At 35.4% G+C, this 17,164-nt stretch overlaps 1 protein-coding gene across 13 annotated transcripts in view; it reads left to right on the top strand.

The window, feature by feature from the left end:
- The window catches only part of PLEKHA5 (pleckstrin homology domain containing A5), a 161,269-nt gene that overhangs the window by 107,870 nt on the left and 36,235 nt on the right, over positions 1 to 17,164 (top strand). For 12 of the 13 annotated variants that reach the window (XM_051614416.1, XM_051614388.1, XM_051614398.1 and 9 more), the window contains exons 8-12: positions 1,129 to 1,229; positions 2,032 to 2,147; positions 9,439 to 9,906; positions 14,510 to 14,978; positions 16,504 to 16,587. In XM_051614416.1, coding sequence (XP_051470376.1) covers positions 1,129 to 1,229; positions 2,032 to 2,147; positions 9,439 to 9,906; positions 14,510 to 14,978; positions 16,504 to 16,587 — 1,238 coding nt within the window. Of the gene's footprint in view, positions 1 to 1,128; positions 1,230 to 2,031; positions 2,148 to 9,438; positions 9,907 to 14,509; positions 14,979 to 16,503; positions 16,588 to 17,164 lie in introns of those variants that run through there. The other variant, XM_051614476.1, reaches the window with a different exon arrangement.

The raw sequence follows: 17,164 nt of genomic DNA, 5'->3' as shown, positions 1-17,164 counted from the left end.
ATCAACTCTCTTCATTTCTTTTCTATTCTGTTTATTTTTTATGGTTGAAACTTTGGAATATCTGTGTTTTCATCTTAATTTCATAGATACATGGTCATTTGTTGTGGGCAGTATTTTCAAATAAGACAAGTGTTATAGCAGAGAGTCTCCTAAGATACTAGTTGTGAATAGAAGTTCTGTGTCTCAAATACAATTAAGATTGACTTTGTGAATTGCATCCAATTATTCCTTGATTAAAGTATAATTGGATTTAAGAGCTGGTGATGGCTTCCAATTAAAATGTCAATTTATTATTAGAATGTATTATTCTAAAAATGTATGTAAAACAAGGTTCTGGGAAAAGGGTGTTTTGGGGGTCAGTTTGTTTCTTTTTTACAAATGATCTCAAAGATAAACATTCTTACAAATAGGATGCGATGGAGTGTAAACTCTTCATGGGAATTATAAAATTTCATAGCTGAGTATCTCTGATACCAAAAAAAGGATGTGCAAATTTTCTCAAAGGCCAAGATTCATAAGCAGTATTTTAAAATAATTCTGCTCTCAGAGGTTATTTGCAATTCTTACTGAGCAGGCAATAGATAGCCGGCATTGTTCTTGTCACTTCATTAGAGTCTTGACTTCCACCTGCTTTTCAGTTTTGAAGTCATAGGCAGGTAAGCACCAATCTGCAGAAGAACTCTCAGTGAAGCTTTTTGTGGTGTTTTCTGTAAGGCAATTTCTGTAAAGTAGCCCACATGCTTAAACTTTACAGAACTAACACACTCAGGAGAGGTTTTGTACTTGTCCACCTTGGGAAAACATCAAAGGTGGCCATTTTCAGGTGATCTAGATTTCTTGGTGCTTCACAGGTTTTTGGGATGTGCTCTTGTGTGATGCATGTTCTGTGGCATGTGTTGGCAGAGGGGGCTGCATAATTGCTCTTGTGGACTGTGCACTTGAAAGAGTGTATACAAACACCTACATAAAATGTCAGGCTGGCTTTCTGATTCTCTAATGCATTTTCTTCCCAGGTAAACATCTTGTTACTGGTCTTGGGTTGTTAAGTACTTTGTCACTGAAGGGTCTGAATACAAGTGTTATATGTCAAAACACTTTGTTCTCTAATCAAAGACTATACATTCACAGATGAGAAAGAAGAAGGAATACTAGGTAGCATACTTCTACCTAGTTTTCAGATATCTGTGCTTACTCCTGAGGACCACATTAACCGCAAATATGCCTTTAAGGTAAGGGAACTGATTTTTAATTTTAATATTATGTCTGAAACTACAAAAGCCTAGTGATTAGAACTCAATTTACTGAGGTTTTATGCAAAACAGGCTTTCCAGACAGCTTCTGAGACTGATTTTTGCATAGTACAGTAGCAGAGTCTTCCAAGTATTTAGCTTGATGTAAATATAGACATTAATTTTTACTTCATAGATCTCAAATGCTGCTTAAGTTATTTAGATGCCTTTACAAATAAATAAAAATGAAGTTTTTATTTTCACTTCAATCACAGTATCACATGAAATAATTAGTGTTTCACAGCTAATGTTTTTAATCATGTTATAAATCACTACTAAATATTTTCTCTTGACTTTTTTTTGTTTTTTTTTTATGAGCTCCTTTTGACTCTTCTTTTGGCCTTCTAAGCAACACATCATGTATTTGCTGTGGTAAGTACAAATTAAAACTTACTGTCTCATTCAGACTGCAGAAATCTATGCCAAAATCTGTAATAATGATATTAATTTACATTAATGGATAGTCGAGATAGTTTTTTGTAGATTGAAGTAATTGGAGGTCTTTTTATTGAGTGTATTAATGAAGAAGCAACTATGATGGAAAATTATAGGCAATTGTTTTGAAAATTGAATGCAGTGACAGAGAAACATTTAAGTATTCCTTCTGATATTTTTTCTGATAATATTATTTGCAGAAATCTTACTACAGAAAACATTAGAGCGAATGTACAGTAACATTATTTGTCTCTTTTCTTTTACAGACTCCTATTTTTATTGCAATGACCATGTCATTTCCAATCAGGCAGCTCATCCAAACATGAGGACCTATTATTTCTGCACAGATACAGGGAAGGAAATGGAGTTGTGGATGAAAGCCATGACAGATGCAGCTCTTGTGCAGACAGAGCCTGTGAAGAGGTAGTGTGAATTTTCAAAACAATGGCACAATGTATTTTCTTATCATATTTAGTTTGTTTAAATAAATTTAAAATAGGAGGCAAATTTGCTGAAGTAATTTCTCCTTACATTGAAGATCTCTTAGGAATTTAACAATGTTGGATAAAATTTTGAAGTAGTAAAAATAATCTAATTTCCATTCTGAATATGGATGCCTTGCGAGTAAGGAGCAAAGGCACCAGAACCTGAGAAATCCCTTTAGCCAGTGACATCAAAAGAAGGGCAATGGCAAGTCCTTTGTGCAGGCTTGTTTGACTTCCTCTGGCCTCCTGACTGAACAATAACAGCAGCTCAACTGGTGGTAGTCTTTGACTTGTGTAAGTCTCAAATTCACAACCATAGTTTCTGGCTAAATTAACCACTTTACTCCTATGGGCAACCTGTGGGGAGCAATTCTTGTTCATCATTAAGCTGTTATCAAATATATACTTACCTGATCTGGAGCCTTATCGTTCATGTATCCCTGTGTTGACATTGAGAAACAAGTTATCACTGGAAGCCTCATGTTCTCAGAAGCTGAATAGTGTCTGCTGCTGTGTGTCCAGTAAGAATCATTTTCTCTCTAAGTGTTGTCCTTTGGGTCATCTCCATGTCATCTATAATGCAAAGCCCATCAATGGAAGACTTAAAACCTCCTCGTTACTGATGACACAGAAATTATTGCTGATGGCTGCTGTCACTTGATCTGCTTCTGCACTTAGTTCCTAATACACTGGAGCTAAATGGCAGCAAGGCTGAGAAATTCTAAGTTAAAAAAAAAAAAAAGGTAGAAAATTCCATAAGTGCAGATACCAAAGAATGAAACAGGTGCAATTTTTGCAGAAGAGTGAGCACATTGAAATTGTTACCAAAATACAAACAATCTTTCTGAGTTTTGCATCGCTAGTACATGTTATTCCCATTAACTTGTTCCAAGCACTTCGGTGTCCCATGTTCCAGTGTCATACTGACAGAGCCATAAACTGGAATGCAGAGTTATCAGGAAATTTCAGTCTTACATGTTTTAATGTTTTGTGAGCTTCTTAGTCAAACATAGTGAAACTTCTGCTTACCCCCATTTGTGGGACATGCAGGAGGATAACAGTAAACTAGGAACATGTTTACATTTGTACCTGTGCAACCCTTTAGTCACCAATCTTAAGCAAAAAGTTGAAATCTTAGTTTTTGTCTCTACTGTCCTTTATATAGACAGCATATGGAGTATTTCATTCTTTGCATTAGACACCATAGTGAAATAGCTTAACAGAAAAATACATTGTTCCCTGTAGTATGAAAAAATAACACATGCTTCAAGCTCTCAACTGCCATGTTTGTTTTTTCCCAAAATTGCTGAAAATAAAATATTTCAGCTGGTAGAAAGGAGTAGGTCCAGTTACCACAGTGACATTTGATCTGATTTTCTATTATTTCTTATTATATATGAAGATTTTATGTTCTTTGTCTACTGTAACCCTCCTCATGTTTGGGACAGTAGATGACACAGGGAAAGGATAAGCAGACTGAGACAGAGAATAAGCAAGCAGGTACTAAGTAGCATTCTCACCTTTTAATTTCTCTTTTCAGAGCTTTTAAGAGGTTGTACTTAAAGGCATTCTCTTGAAAGAAAAAAATCTCATTTAGTTTAGTGAATAATAAACTTAATCTGAAAAATCAGGTTTGGTTCACATTATAAGTGTGTTGCAGATAGCTGTGGTAGGTTACAGATATAGAAACTATTGAACTAAATCAGACCCGCTTTACTTCAACAAACAACAGTACTGAAGTGGGCCATTCTGAATCTCTTTGAACCATTGAAATGACCTTTGTTTGGTATTTCCAATACTGTGAAGAATGAACGTTTGAAGAGGACATATTTGTAGCAGAAAAAAAATTGTGAAAAAAGTATATCTCCATCTGACAGAGCCTCCTTAGTATGTGTTGTCTTCATAGTCTCTCCCATAGTAGTCAATGCTCTGTAGAAGATACTCAGTAAACTTACGTAGTCAGATGTTACATTATTACTTGTGACATTTCTTATAAGAAGCGATCTGAAATGTTAATGTAAAGATCCAGTCTTCTGTGCTGTTCATCAGTACAGCTGTACAGCCCTGTGTGCTGCCTCAGAGCTTAGCAAGTCACATAGTAAGCTTGTCCTGGTGCCTGGTGCAGCATTGCAAACTGATTATCCTTCGTAGGCTGAAGTGCAGTGGCTGCTCTAATAAGAAGGGTGTGCAGTCTGCTACTGTGAAGTGTGTTCCAGCCTCCCAGAATGCTTGGCCATGCTTTCTTACCCCTGTCAGCCACAGTGCCAGTTCCAGCACTGATGTCTGCCGTTTCCAAGTGCTTGGCAGCATATAGGCAAAGGGGGAGGATTCCCAGTATAGCTAAGCGTATCTAACACTTTGATCCAACTGTAAGTGCTTCTGCAATCTGCCTTATATTGCTTTGGGTGCTTATCTTACTCCTTGGTGAATCAGTGTAGCACATAAAAGTAGTAGAAAAGCACTCAGCAGCAAAATCCGTAGTTTTCTGCCTGGCTATCCCAGGCAGAACAGGCTTATCAACAGCCAGAACAAAGTGTCAGAAAAGCAGCAGGGAAGGCAGATTGTGTAACACTATCTTGTTGTAATTCAGACAAAAAACCCTAGAATGAAGCATCAGAGATGTAACCTCTATGAAAAGTTTGTTAGTAGTCTTGAAATAATTATTTGAGAGCAAATATGTTTCAAGACCAGTGAAGTTTCTAAGACTTCTGTTAGCTATAATAAGGAAAAAACCCCTCAGACATCTGTTTTCTGAAGAATCCATCTTTTAGCTATCAAACCAGTTCTTAAAAAGAACCGTGTAGCAGGATATGATCTTATCCAGAAAAAATACTGTTTCTTCCATGTAAAAATCTGTTATGTGTTAAGTATTGTGTTACCTCATCTCTAAGAAACCTAAAGTTTGTCATGCACATAACTCTAGGCATAAATGACTTTTGTTCAGTCAAATTCGACCGCTACCTTTGTTTGTCAATTCTCTGTTTTTCTAGAGGTTCTAACATTGTACTGAATATAGTTTTCCAGCTGACCAGATACTTAAAATATAATAGCTAAATTTATCAAGAACTTACTTCCTTAAATATTCATGTAAGCTGATGTTGAGCTACTCTTAAGTGCTTGTTACTATAAGTTGCTCAATTATAAGTCATTTTGTATAGTTCTTTAAATCTAGAAGTCAAGGTACTTCACTTCTTACGATACTTTGAAAATCCAAACCCTACAGTCTTTAAATTGAATGTTTCAGCTTTAAATAATTTCAGAGCTATAATCTGTATCTTTATTTTTCTGAGGATGTGAGTTCCTTAGAAAAAATATAAATATATAAAACATTTTAAGTTTTGGCTTTTTTGTCCAGTTTTCTGTAAAATATTCTTACTTTCCACATGCACTTAGCCACATAATACAGAAATGAGATACTGAGGTGAGAAAAGAAAAATGCAACCATTTCTTAAAGAACTGATTTGCTGCTGCTGCAGAAAATCTCCCTTCTGATAGATTAACTGCTGGGAAGGACAAGTATTACTTGGTCCCATTGGCTTAACTATAATTACTCCTTTTTAAACAATTTTGTTTTGATGTTACCTAGGTAGTAAATTCAAATTTAGTAATGTAGTGAGAGACTTATGAAAATAATTAAACACAAAAACTTTAGTTAGTGAGGGACTATTTAAGTTTATGACTTGCAATACAATCCCAAACAACCTCTCTGGATTAGCAAATCATTTTACTCATTCCATGTTCTATCCCTGGAGACCACAGTTAAGTTGTATCTATGAGCATAGATTGCTTTCTTGTGTTCGTAGATGCTAATATCCACCAACATGCTGACTTATCAGTTTTACCCTAAGTGCTGATTTCTCTCCTCTCCCGTACTTAAGAGCATCGTTTTTCTATCCCTACACTGTCAACTGTGTGTGCCAGAGCCTTTGTTTCTTCTGACTAATGCAGCATGTACTGAGAAAAGAGTGGTTTGTTTTTTTCTCCTGTTGTACTTGCTCTCCCGGCACAGCATACTAAGCTGCCAAAAAAGCTCTTGTTAGCATAACAGCATCCACAGTGGGGGTTTACTGATGTCACTGTGTTTGGAAAAGATGGCTTTTTTCCTTTAAAATGCCTCTGCCTGGCTTTGTTAAATTGGTATTCATGTCTGTCTTATACTTGATTACATCCCCCCCTTATATATGTGCTTATCTAGAACAGCAGAAAATAGTACTTTTCCTATATTACTGTTCCATTCAGACTATTCCTGTTTTGTTGTTGAATTCTATACATTGCATTCAATATACATCTCTTGTCTTCTCCCATCTTCAAAATATCCTACAAGTCTTGCTGAATATGTCTTTGAGAGCCAAATATAAATATGGAGTCAAATATTAATATGGATTTCTGTTTTTTAAATTTGCATATTAGGTTGTGATAATTCTTTCCTATTTGGATCCTTGCCTGTGGAAAGAGATCTCTTGCTCACACAGAGTTGACTACCCATTGCAAAGAATGCCAAATATAAATGTTGTGCATGACCACATTAACAAGTGATAGAGCATAGACATTGCATGGAAAAACAATTCGGAGATTTTGGGGTTTGTTGGGAAAGTACTAAGGTAGTGTGAATCGAACATTGTGCCAAGTCTTGAGTTTGCTGCCTGTATGATATATACCCTTAGAGAAGCTGCTCTCTCTGTGCATCATAGATTTTCCATCTGTAGAGTGACAGCTGCTTCTCTGCCACAGAGCACCTTGAGAAAGAATTCTATAATATACAAGGGTGTAAGTGGTACTATTAAAGGCATGTTGCGTATATTAAGGCCTGTGTTTAGGATTATTTGCAAGGTAGTCCTTACATTTATTTGTAAGCTCTTGAGTGCTGGCTGAAGACTGTAACACCCTTTTTTGTCTTGATAGTTACATGAAATTGAGTTTTTAATTCACTTTCCCATTTGGAGAATTCCTTTAGTTTGTGGTAGGCCACTGGGTAGTGAAGTTTTGAGGTGAAAGGGGGATGTGATCCAGTTTTATTCGATAACCTTGAGAAGGAACCTAGAGAGTAATATTTGATCTTGGGAACAGTTTCAAGTCTGGAGGGAAAAAATAATAAAAAAACACCTCAAGTTTAAATGGCAGTAGGAGATCAGCCTAGCATTTCTTTGCTGATACTTGGAAATGATTGAAAAGCTGGTGTAAGTGTAGCAGTTTTACCACGTGTCCTCCTGCACAAAAGTCTACATAAAAATTGGTTCTACATCAAGATTTTTTCTCTCAGAGTTATGGTTGGTAGCAATATTACCCTCTCCTTTCTGCTAGCAGAAAACATCAGATGTCTCCAAGGTCTGCATTTAATAGTGATGTATGAGAAAAAAACCACTGTTTTAAAATAATGTGACTCATATAGCCAAGGAGATGTTCATGTTAGATTATTGGTACAAATGTTTTCATTTGCAATATCTTGGACGAATACTTACGCTTTCATGTTGGCAGCTCAGGAATAATCACTAAAATAAAAGAATTGTTTTGAGCTACCTATATTAATAGAGTGAATTTTGGAAGACTTTTATAACATCATGAAAAATCAAGCAGAGATAGGGATCATCACAACTAAGGGGTGAAAAAAAAAATCACTCCCTTTGTCAACATGCAAAGGGCATGAGCATTCCATTCTAATTCATGTGCAGTATGCAGCAGGTGTTGATGTCTTGCTGTTACTTGTCAAGACAGGAGTTTCTTGATTCCTTTTACATCATGGAGGATTCACAGTAAGAGTAGGGTGGTAATGAGAGGTGCATTTAAATTTAAGCTTCTGATATTATTAGCAGTGGGTAGCATTTTATAAGGACCTTAGTTTTCAGTCCTTTATGTATATCCTGGGGTTCTGTCTCAGTTTTTGGCTTGTTAGGAAGTCATGCCTTAAATAATCTGTTGGGGAAGTGTAGACTTTGTTAGACATCTAAGCCTCTTATTAAAGACAGGGTAAGCAAAAATGCTTACAGCTATTTCTTGTAGTTTAAGTGGAATTAGAGTATTTTTCAGAGAAGCAGTCATGTTTGTGCTCTTGGTCAGTTGTGTACGTGATGAACTTTTGAAACACAGATTAAGCACATGAACTGGACACAATTACATAAATGTATAGTGCATTTGCAAAAAAATGCAAAACTTGTATGAAAGGTTAATTTGACATAATCTTAAAATAAAGTTTTGTTCTTGGTTTGGTTTTATACAAAGATGTAATCTTAAATAATTATATCTTTTACTCTTTTTTCCTCCCATTAAAAAAAATGTTGATTGGAACATTTGAGGGTTTTTGTGGGGTTTGTTTCCAGTAAGCTGGAAAAAAAATGTCATTATCTGAGCTAGGTGTTTAGGTCATGTCCCAGTACAAATAATGACACAGCTTCTTGACATTTTGAAGTCTTAAAAAGATAGCTAATAGAACTGCATACATTGAGTACTTGTGCAAGTACTGTAAAGTGGTAAGTGTTCTAAAAATACCATTATTTTTGTGGTACAGTTCCCTCAGTCAGCAGCTATTTTCCCTCTTAAATTAGGAAAGCCACAGTTCTTTCCACAACATGTGTGCCAGTCAAAGTGATAACATACCAGAGAAACCTCATTGATGCCAGTGACCATGAGAAGTTGTTTGCTTTCTTTAAAGGAGCTCATTATATGTTAAATTCAGCAGTATTGTGCATGACAAGCTGGTTAGCAGTATAATCTGCTGCTGTTTTTAAAGATGGCTTTTAAAAGTGTCGGAATTTCAAACTGCTGATGTCTGGAAGCTTTAGCTCTTGGAAAGCCATTCGAACATCCACTTTTCCAGACTCTGGCTTTATTTTCTCTTGTGCCTTTTTTTGATAGGGGGTTAAATTGAAGTTGGCTTAAAAATTTACCCCATTTTATAAATGTTTATAAAATAGCAAAGAAGTAGAGAAGTATGGAAGAAAAAACAGACTTGCACTCTCCAACCAAAAAAACTCAAAAACCAACCAACCAAAAAAACAAACCAAACAAAACACCACCCACTCTTACAACAAAAACAAAACCCAAAACAACAACAACAAAACAAGCTTGTCCTTGATTATTGTGAAAATATGTCCTGGATTTTTCTCTCAAAGACAAGATACTGATGTGAAATCAGGGCTTCACTGAAAGGACACAAATATATTCACTTTTCTTTTTGTGTTACTATTTTTTTAATATTTTGTTGATGTTATAGCTTGTCATATATTTATTTTCAGAGTAGAGAGGTTAACGATGGAAAATACACCACCTCGAGAGGCAAATAATATTTTAAACCATCGGGTGCTAATCAAGCCAGAGGCACAGAATAACCAGAAAAACAAAGAAGTGAACAAAAATGAGGAGAAGAAAGCTTTGGAAGCTGAAAAATATGGGTTCCAGAAAGTTGGGCAAGATAAACCATTAACAAAAATTAACAGTGTAAAAATAAATGCTTTGGGATCTGAATACAGGACTTTACCCATAACCACAATTCAAGCTGGACACTTCAGACCAGTTCATTTAAATGGGTCTGAGAATAAAGCTGTTGGTGTTGTCCTGGCAGACAGTGGAGATGGAGCTCAGCACAATGCAATTCAGTCACATATGGAGTCTGAACGAGTTATGCAGAGAACTAATTCAATGCTGCAGTTGGAACAGTGGATTAAAATACAAAGAGGAAAAGGACAAGAAGATGAAACAAGGGGGTAAGTAATATGTAATGATTTTTAATTTCTTTTTATTCTTTTTTTGCTAGGCTTTCTAACAAATAATACTTAGCGTTGCATCCTGGTTAGATATTTTAGGTTTTCCTCTATACTAGTTAAATATATTCATTGGTGTCTGTAAGAAGTGCCTGAACAACTGCTCAGAACAGATTTATTAAAGTTTCTCTTCTATTAACATTTGAGTTATTAATAAATTAAACTATGTTAATAATAAATAAAAATGGCCATAAACTGGTTTGAGGTGTTAGAAGTTTCCCTACACTAGCAGAGAGAAGATGTCATCAATCCCAACAATTATTTTTCCTCTTGAAGCCTGTTCTTGAAACTGCCCTCAAATTCTTGTCATAGTATTCTATGTAAAATTCTTTTAAAATATTCCAGGGAGCTTTTAAACTGAACAGTCTTCTGTTGAAGAGAGAGGGAAGCTTCACCTTAGAGTAAGCCAGAAATCTAGCTAACTTGATGCTTAAAGCTTCTCTTCTTGTGAAATTAAACATCTCCCTGTTCTAATATTGAGTTCCAGTGATTATTCATGAAGGTTTAAAATTATGTGTGAATGATATTGAATCTTGTTCCAAAAGCAATTTTTTCTGTCTCACAGAAATGTAGGGATGTTGCTTCCAGGTGGGCTTATGGACAAGCAGCTCTAGCAATGAAATACAGAAGTTTTTAATAGTACATTAAATAAGAAATAAGGGAGATGCTATTGAAGAGTTGGAAATTAAGGGAGTTTGCATATAAATGGATGGCAGAGCAGCACTTACGATAGAATGAAGTCCAGAAAATGTATGTTCCTAAAATTTTAAAATATGGGGGTTGTGGGCTTTTAAGTTTTTGCAAAAACTAGAAAAATGTACAGTAGTTCAACCTACACTTGCCTAAATTGGCTGAACATTTCCTCATTGCCTTTAGTCCTTCATTAAATATAAGTAGGAATTGTTAATGTGTTGGTTCATGAAGTACTCAAATAGTTGAAAGATCAAGTTTGAACTTGCAGTACAGAGAGTGACTTGCTCACTCTGACATTTATTTTAAAATATGCATTGTGTAATGAGAACTGAGAAGCCTCTTTGATGCAATTATATTTTTTAAAAGTTGGACTGTAAAACTTGCAAACATTTTTCAGATGCAAACAGGTATATAAACCCTAAAGCTGATTTCACTGTGAGAATCAAACACAGGCAAATAATGTTAACAGTATGCTTCTAGTTAACAATACTTTATTCTTGATCATAGAGGCCACTTGTTGCTTAAATGCGGGTGGCACTGATAGCACAAATTATGTGCTTTCAACTGCAGTGCTCCATAAAGGTAGGAAATGGAAAAATAATTGGCATTGAGCTAACTTTTTTGCTTTGTGTGGAAGTGGCCATGAATAATCAAATCTCTAATGTATATTGATGTCTTTAGAATGTGGTTTCATTTAAACTATAATTATTTTTTTTTTCAGATTGGCAGTTTCTGACTGGAAACAGAAATTTAAGTAGAATTTAATTTGGTGGATGAGAGTAGAAAGAAGCTCCAGTTTATGTAAAAGCTGAAGATTGGGGTGAGGAGATAGTAAGGCTGTAGTAAGAGCTGTTCAACTCATAACTTGAATTTTTTTTGAAAAGTAGTCTTCATTTAATGGGAAAAAGTTACTGTCTTTAACAAAAATGCATCTGTCTCTCTAATGTTTTAGAGAAATCATGGATGACCAATCTGAGTATCGGTCTGTCATACTGAAAAAAAAAAATCAGGACTTAAGAATACTAAAATGTTAACAAGCAGGTTTAATGAAATAGCGATATATAAAATAGAAGTTGTTAGCTGTCTATGTCTGAAAGGGTTCACTGTAAAACTACTAATTTTTTAGATACATGTTATTAGTTTGATTTCCTTAAAAATTAATGAGAATTATGGCAATGCAGTTTTTAATTCTTGAAGCCATTTCCATGGATTTAGACATCTAGTTTTGCAAGAGCCACATGAATAAAGACAGCTCATGCCTTGGGGAAAACAAACCTTTTTTTTGTTTTCTTTACAAAAAATTACTGTTTTTTAAACAAAAACATTCCACTTCAGTATCCTTTTATTACATTAATTTTGCACAAGTTAGTTACAGGTAAATATTTTCACTAAAAGTCATTCACTTGCATAGTCTTTCTCAAATGTGAAAAAATACAAAAGTGTTGCTTAGTGAGGTTTTTTGTTGCTGCTAACCCAGGGTGTGAGCCTCTGGATCCCCACCTCCCCCATGTAAGTCTCATCCAAAACAATAAACACGTGCTGTATAGCACCAGGTTTCCATCCGCACTCTGCCACCCTTTGCCTGATTCTCTCATGAAAGGTCTGTATTCTGGGCTAGCTGGTATTTGCATTCTTTAGGAGCTGTTGTGACGTTTTGATGTTAGGGTGTCTGTAACATTGCAAAACTGAGCTCCTAAAGGTTTAGCAGCAGCATCTCTTTCCCAAATACCCAACTTGGACACCAGAAGCAGCCTTGCTACCCAACAGTAATCCTAGAGACAGCCTCTGAAGTTGTCTATAAACTCATGTGGAAAACTTTTTTTCATATGGGAACATTTGTAGGGAGCTCTTGACGATGACAGTTGCGGGAACATTTTGTGGCCTCACAGCATGCATGACCGCTTGCTTGACAGGCTGCAGCAGCCTGCCCCGCTGTGCGAGGCAGCTGTGGGCTGCAGTACTCTCTAGAGTTGTTTTTTGGATTTGGCTAGAATTGCATTTTTGCAAGCATCAACAGGACACTGGGGAATCTGGTTTGATTTTTATCAAATAATGTAAAACAAGGCTTAGTATTGAGGTGGTTAGGCTTTTTACGTTTTTCATGGTTTACCAAAAGAAGCTGGATATGCGATCTTCCTAAATGTTCTGGAATATTTCTGTCTTTACATAGTAAGAACTTTGGGCAGCTTTTTTGCAAGTCCACAGGGGTAGATAAGGGAGCCAACAGGATTACACTGCCCATTTATCTGATTAATGAAATGGGAGAGAAGCTTCTGTGAGAGAGGTTTATCTAGCTACTCTATATCTTAATGAAAATACCAGGCTTTCCTGTGCCTGTTTGTGAATAGCTAAAATAATGCTTTGGAAGTTAGAAACTGAATGCAGAGGTGTCTTTTTAATTATTATTTTTTATTATTATTTTTTAATATGAAGATGGAGATAAACCCTTATCATTAATTATATCAAGAAATTTAGAGGTATTTAAGCAGATTTTGCAACAACAGAATAGGATTTAGAATCCATTTCCCTTTTTTGTTTGGTTTTTTTTTTCGTGAGAATGAAAAGCTACGCAATCTGAAAATGGGGATTCTTGGAAAGCTTCAGAAACTATAGCAGATTTTGTATATAAAACTCTTTATAGCAGTTTTAATCTCCACAATGTTACAGGTGATCATAAATACTCATCTGTTTTCAGTGATGATTTAAATAAGCACTTTTCAATTTCCTTGATAGTTATTTCATAAGGATCTAACATAAGTAATGTGTTTACCTTGCCATTTGCCCATCATCATTCTTTTAATGTATACGTGGCACTGAAGTAATTCAAAACCATCTTCAGGTTCTGGTGCCTGGTGGTGTCAAGGATTTTCCTTCAAAATAATGTGGGATGCAGCTAGAGACTGCTGCCCTCTGATGGCTGAATTATGACCAATTTGAGATCAGTTTTCTTGTCTCTGAGCAAGGATCTATCATAGCTGTGATCAGTAGCAAAAGGGTATAAAAGGTGCTCATCTGAATTGTAGATAAGGGTTGAATGAATCAATGTTTATGACCTAAATATTGTCCTCTGAAAAAGCAAGGAATGCTTTGTCATACTTAGGCATGCATTGATACTCATTATGGAAAATTTTGCATTTAAATTAATGCTGAAAGGTGCTAAATGACTGTAGCACTCTAGAATTTTAATGTGACAACAAATTAAAGAACAAGCCTTTGAATTCATACCCAAGTTGAAAAGCAGTAAAATATTATTAGAAAAAAATAAAGAAATATTTGGGTATTTGTTTCACTTGAAGAGCTGATACAGAATACCTTGTCCTTGACAATTACAAAATATCATTCTATAAGACAAGTATTTCTGTTTTTCTTTGGTCTGTTAAAAAAAAAAAATCACAAACATTTTTTTTTCCATAGTAATTTCTCAAGGTTTTCTTGGAGAAACAACAGGAGATCTTTCCACTTTTGAAGATAAAAACAGTTTAAATGTGCTCATATGGAAACATGTGGAACTTCAAAGCTTTCAAAACTTTGACCTATCCAGCATGTAGACAGGTTACAAGATTTGACCTAAACTTTACATGACTAGAATGTTAAACAAGGAAGAAGATTAAATGCAGATTTTGTAATCAAGGAGCAAATCAGAGATAGGATCCAGTTTTGGCTGCTGCGGTGCATTTAAGCACTATAGTTGATTCTTTAATCATCTTGATTTTCTTCCATGTTTGTCAAATGACATTTGTAGTATTAAAAAAAAAAAAGTAAGAGTCAGATAGCTGAACATAACCAATCTTGAAAAACTATATTGCCATAATATTAATACTGCCCACTAATAAACAGAAAAATTGTATTTCAGTATAATCTCATATCAGACGTTACCAAGGAACATGCCAAGCCATCGACCTCAGGTTTTACCCCGGTACCCGGAAGGCTACAGGACACTGCCAAGAAACAGCAAGGCACGGCCGGAGAGCCTCTGCAGTGTGACACCTTCAGCTTACGACAGGGCCATAGGGCCGGTGACAGCCGAGGAAAAACGGAGGTCCATGCGGGATGACACCATGTGGCAGCTCTATGAATGGCAGCAACGTCAGTTCTACAATAAGCAAACAACTCTTACTAGACATGGTACTTTAAGTAGCCCAAAAACTATGATAAATATTTCTGATCAGACAATGCATTCGATTCCCACCTCACCTTCTCATGGTTCAATTGCTGGTTTCCAAGGATATTCCCCCCAGCGGACCTACAGATCAGAAGTGTCTTCACCAGTGCAAAGGGGAGATGTAACTATTGATCGCAGACACAGGACACATCATAGTAAGGTAAAATATTTACTTTAATAGTTTAAAATCTTACAAGGATTTTTAGTAGTGTATCATTACTGAAAAACTCACATTGCCTGTAGTATATTTTAGCGTAATTATTACATTAGTGTTTTCATGGAGAAAGGTTTGATTTTAAAAAGCATTTTAAAGTCTAAAGATTGTGAAAAGATATTTTTCGAATATGCTAGGTGTAAATTTGTTGTCCTAAGATTACTGTCCATGGTAGTATGTTTCTCTAAAGGAAAGTCAGTCATCAGATTATTCAGAGTAGTTTGTTGTATGCACAGACATTTTTCTCTCTTCTAGCTTTTTTAGCTGGAACTCTGAAAGGACTGAAAATCCCAGATTTCTTTTCCTGTGCTGTTTTCTGTTCTTCAGCCACAAGTTTGGCTGCCTTGAGTTCCAGCAGAAAGCTGAGTGTAGTAATTTCTTTTGATGCCTTTGAGTTATTAGGGAGATCACTAGAGACAACCAGAGTCCATTTGCACACAAGCTTAGCACCTGACTAGCTTAACTTTGCTAGTCTTCATCAGTGAGAGAGACAAAGAATCATCTGGGTACTGTATGTGGTTCTGCAATACCCATAATGCTTCTGTTACACAAATTTCTTAATAGATTGGACATTACATAAAAACTATTATTTATGTTGAATGTAAAACTATAATTTTTATGAAATACTCCTGGACCTCTTTGCTAAATCTTCGTCTCAGATGTCTTTATGTCTCTTGATGCAGGAAAAAATACCTAACTGCATCCTAAAGCAGTTTAAACACCATCTTGTTGTTAATTAAGTCTTTCTTTTGGAAAGTTCTTAGATCCTTATCAACAAAGTAGTCACTTTGTTTTGGCATCCTTAGTCTCAACTGGACTAGAAGTTTAGTCCTCGGCACTTCTCACAAATATTAGAAATACCACTCGTGTCAGTGCTGCAGAGCATGTGCTTACTTGTCCTTTCAGCCATAATCTGGAACAGTTTATGCTAGTATTTCAGTTAATATTTAGCATCTCTTATACAAGATTCTTTTTTACTTCAGTTTTTCATGCTGTTTGGTTTGTTTCTTTTACTTGCACAACCAGTTTTTCCCATTAACTTAGAAACACAAACCTGTTTTTAAGAGGTGGGTAATTTGAAGACTGTTTTAAATCACTTACTAAATGTTATTAGATTTATTAGATTATTTATAAGATTTAAATGAGGCAAATTTAAGATTTAAACTCCAGTGATTAATGAACAAATAAAATTGCTCTTGTTTACATGGGCTGTGATTAGGGCAACAGCTGTAAGGGAGAACTGTTAATTAAATTAACAATGAAAGATGGGTTATTTCTAGAAATCAGAGGTAGCCTACTCCGGTGTCTTAGATGGTTGATAGGAAAGGAGCATGACTGCCCAAGGCTGGCACAAATAATTGCACTTTTTTCATGAGTGTGAACTTAGCTTGTCCTTTTATTTTTAGCATTTAATAGTTGTTGATTCTTTAAATAACTATGGATCATACTGTGCTATTTTTTTTTGGTACAGCATGTCTTTGTGCCTGACAGAAGATCAATGCCAGCAGGTCTGACTTTACAGCCTGTTACTCCTCAGAGCCTCCAAGGCAAAACAGTGAGTTGGATTTTTATTTGGTACATCAATTTTTTCTTAAGAATAATTCTTGAAGTATGAAGAGGCAACACTGAATTCTTATTCTATTCAAAACTTTCATTAAATGTAGCCTTTATTTTAATTATCAGGGATTTCTAAAGCAAATAAAGTAGTACTCCTGTTACATCAAATTCTGAGAATGTTGTTTACTGCCTCAAGATTTTCTTTGACAGTTTTACTTATTTTTTTAAATAATCTTTGATACATTACAGAAATTCCTGGGAGACAGTAGAATACAGCACAGAACACTTATTTCTATATTAGGTATTTAGGAAATCCTAGAAATAAAGTTTATTTTTTCTGAAAAGCTTAAGGATAGAAAAACTGCATTTGGTAAAATTATGTCCTTTCTGACATCTTCCATTTTACTGTGATGGAGTTGAAACTGTCATTGAAGGTATTTAATCAAAGTAATACTGAGGAATGCTGTCCACCTTCCTGATTGAAACATGGCTCTTAGCCAAAAGCTAAGAAATCATGCTAAATTTGCCACATTTATTTGCCAGGTTTTGTTTCCTTTCCATAATCTTTCTCTGTC

Source organism: Apus apus, chromosome 1, assembly GCF_020740795.1.
Source record: "Apus apus isolate bApuApu2 chromosome 1, bApuApu2.pri.cur, whole genome shotgun sequence".
Taxonomy (NCBI): Eukaryota; Metazoa; Chordata; class Aves; order Apodiformes; family Apodidae; genus Apus; species Apus apus.
Note: the sequence above shows the minus strand (reverse complement) of the source record. Positions and strands in the feature narration are given on the sequence as shown.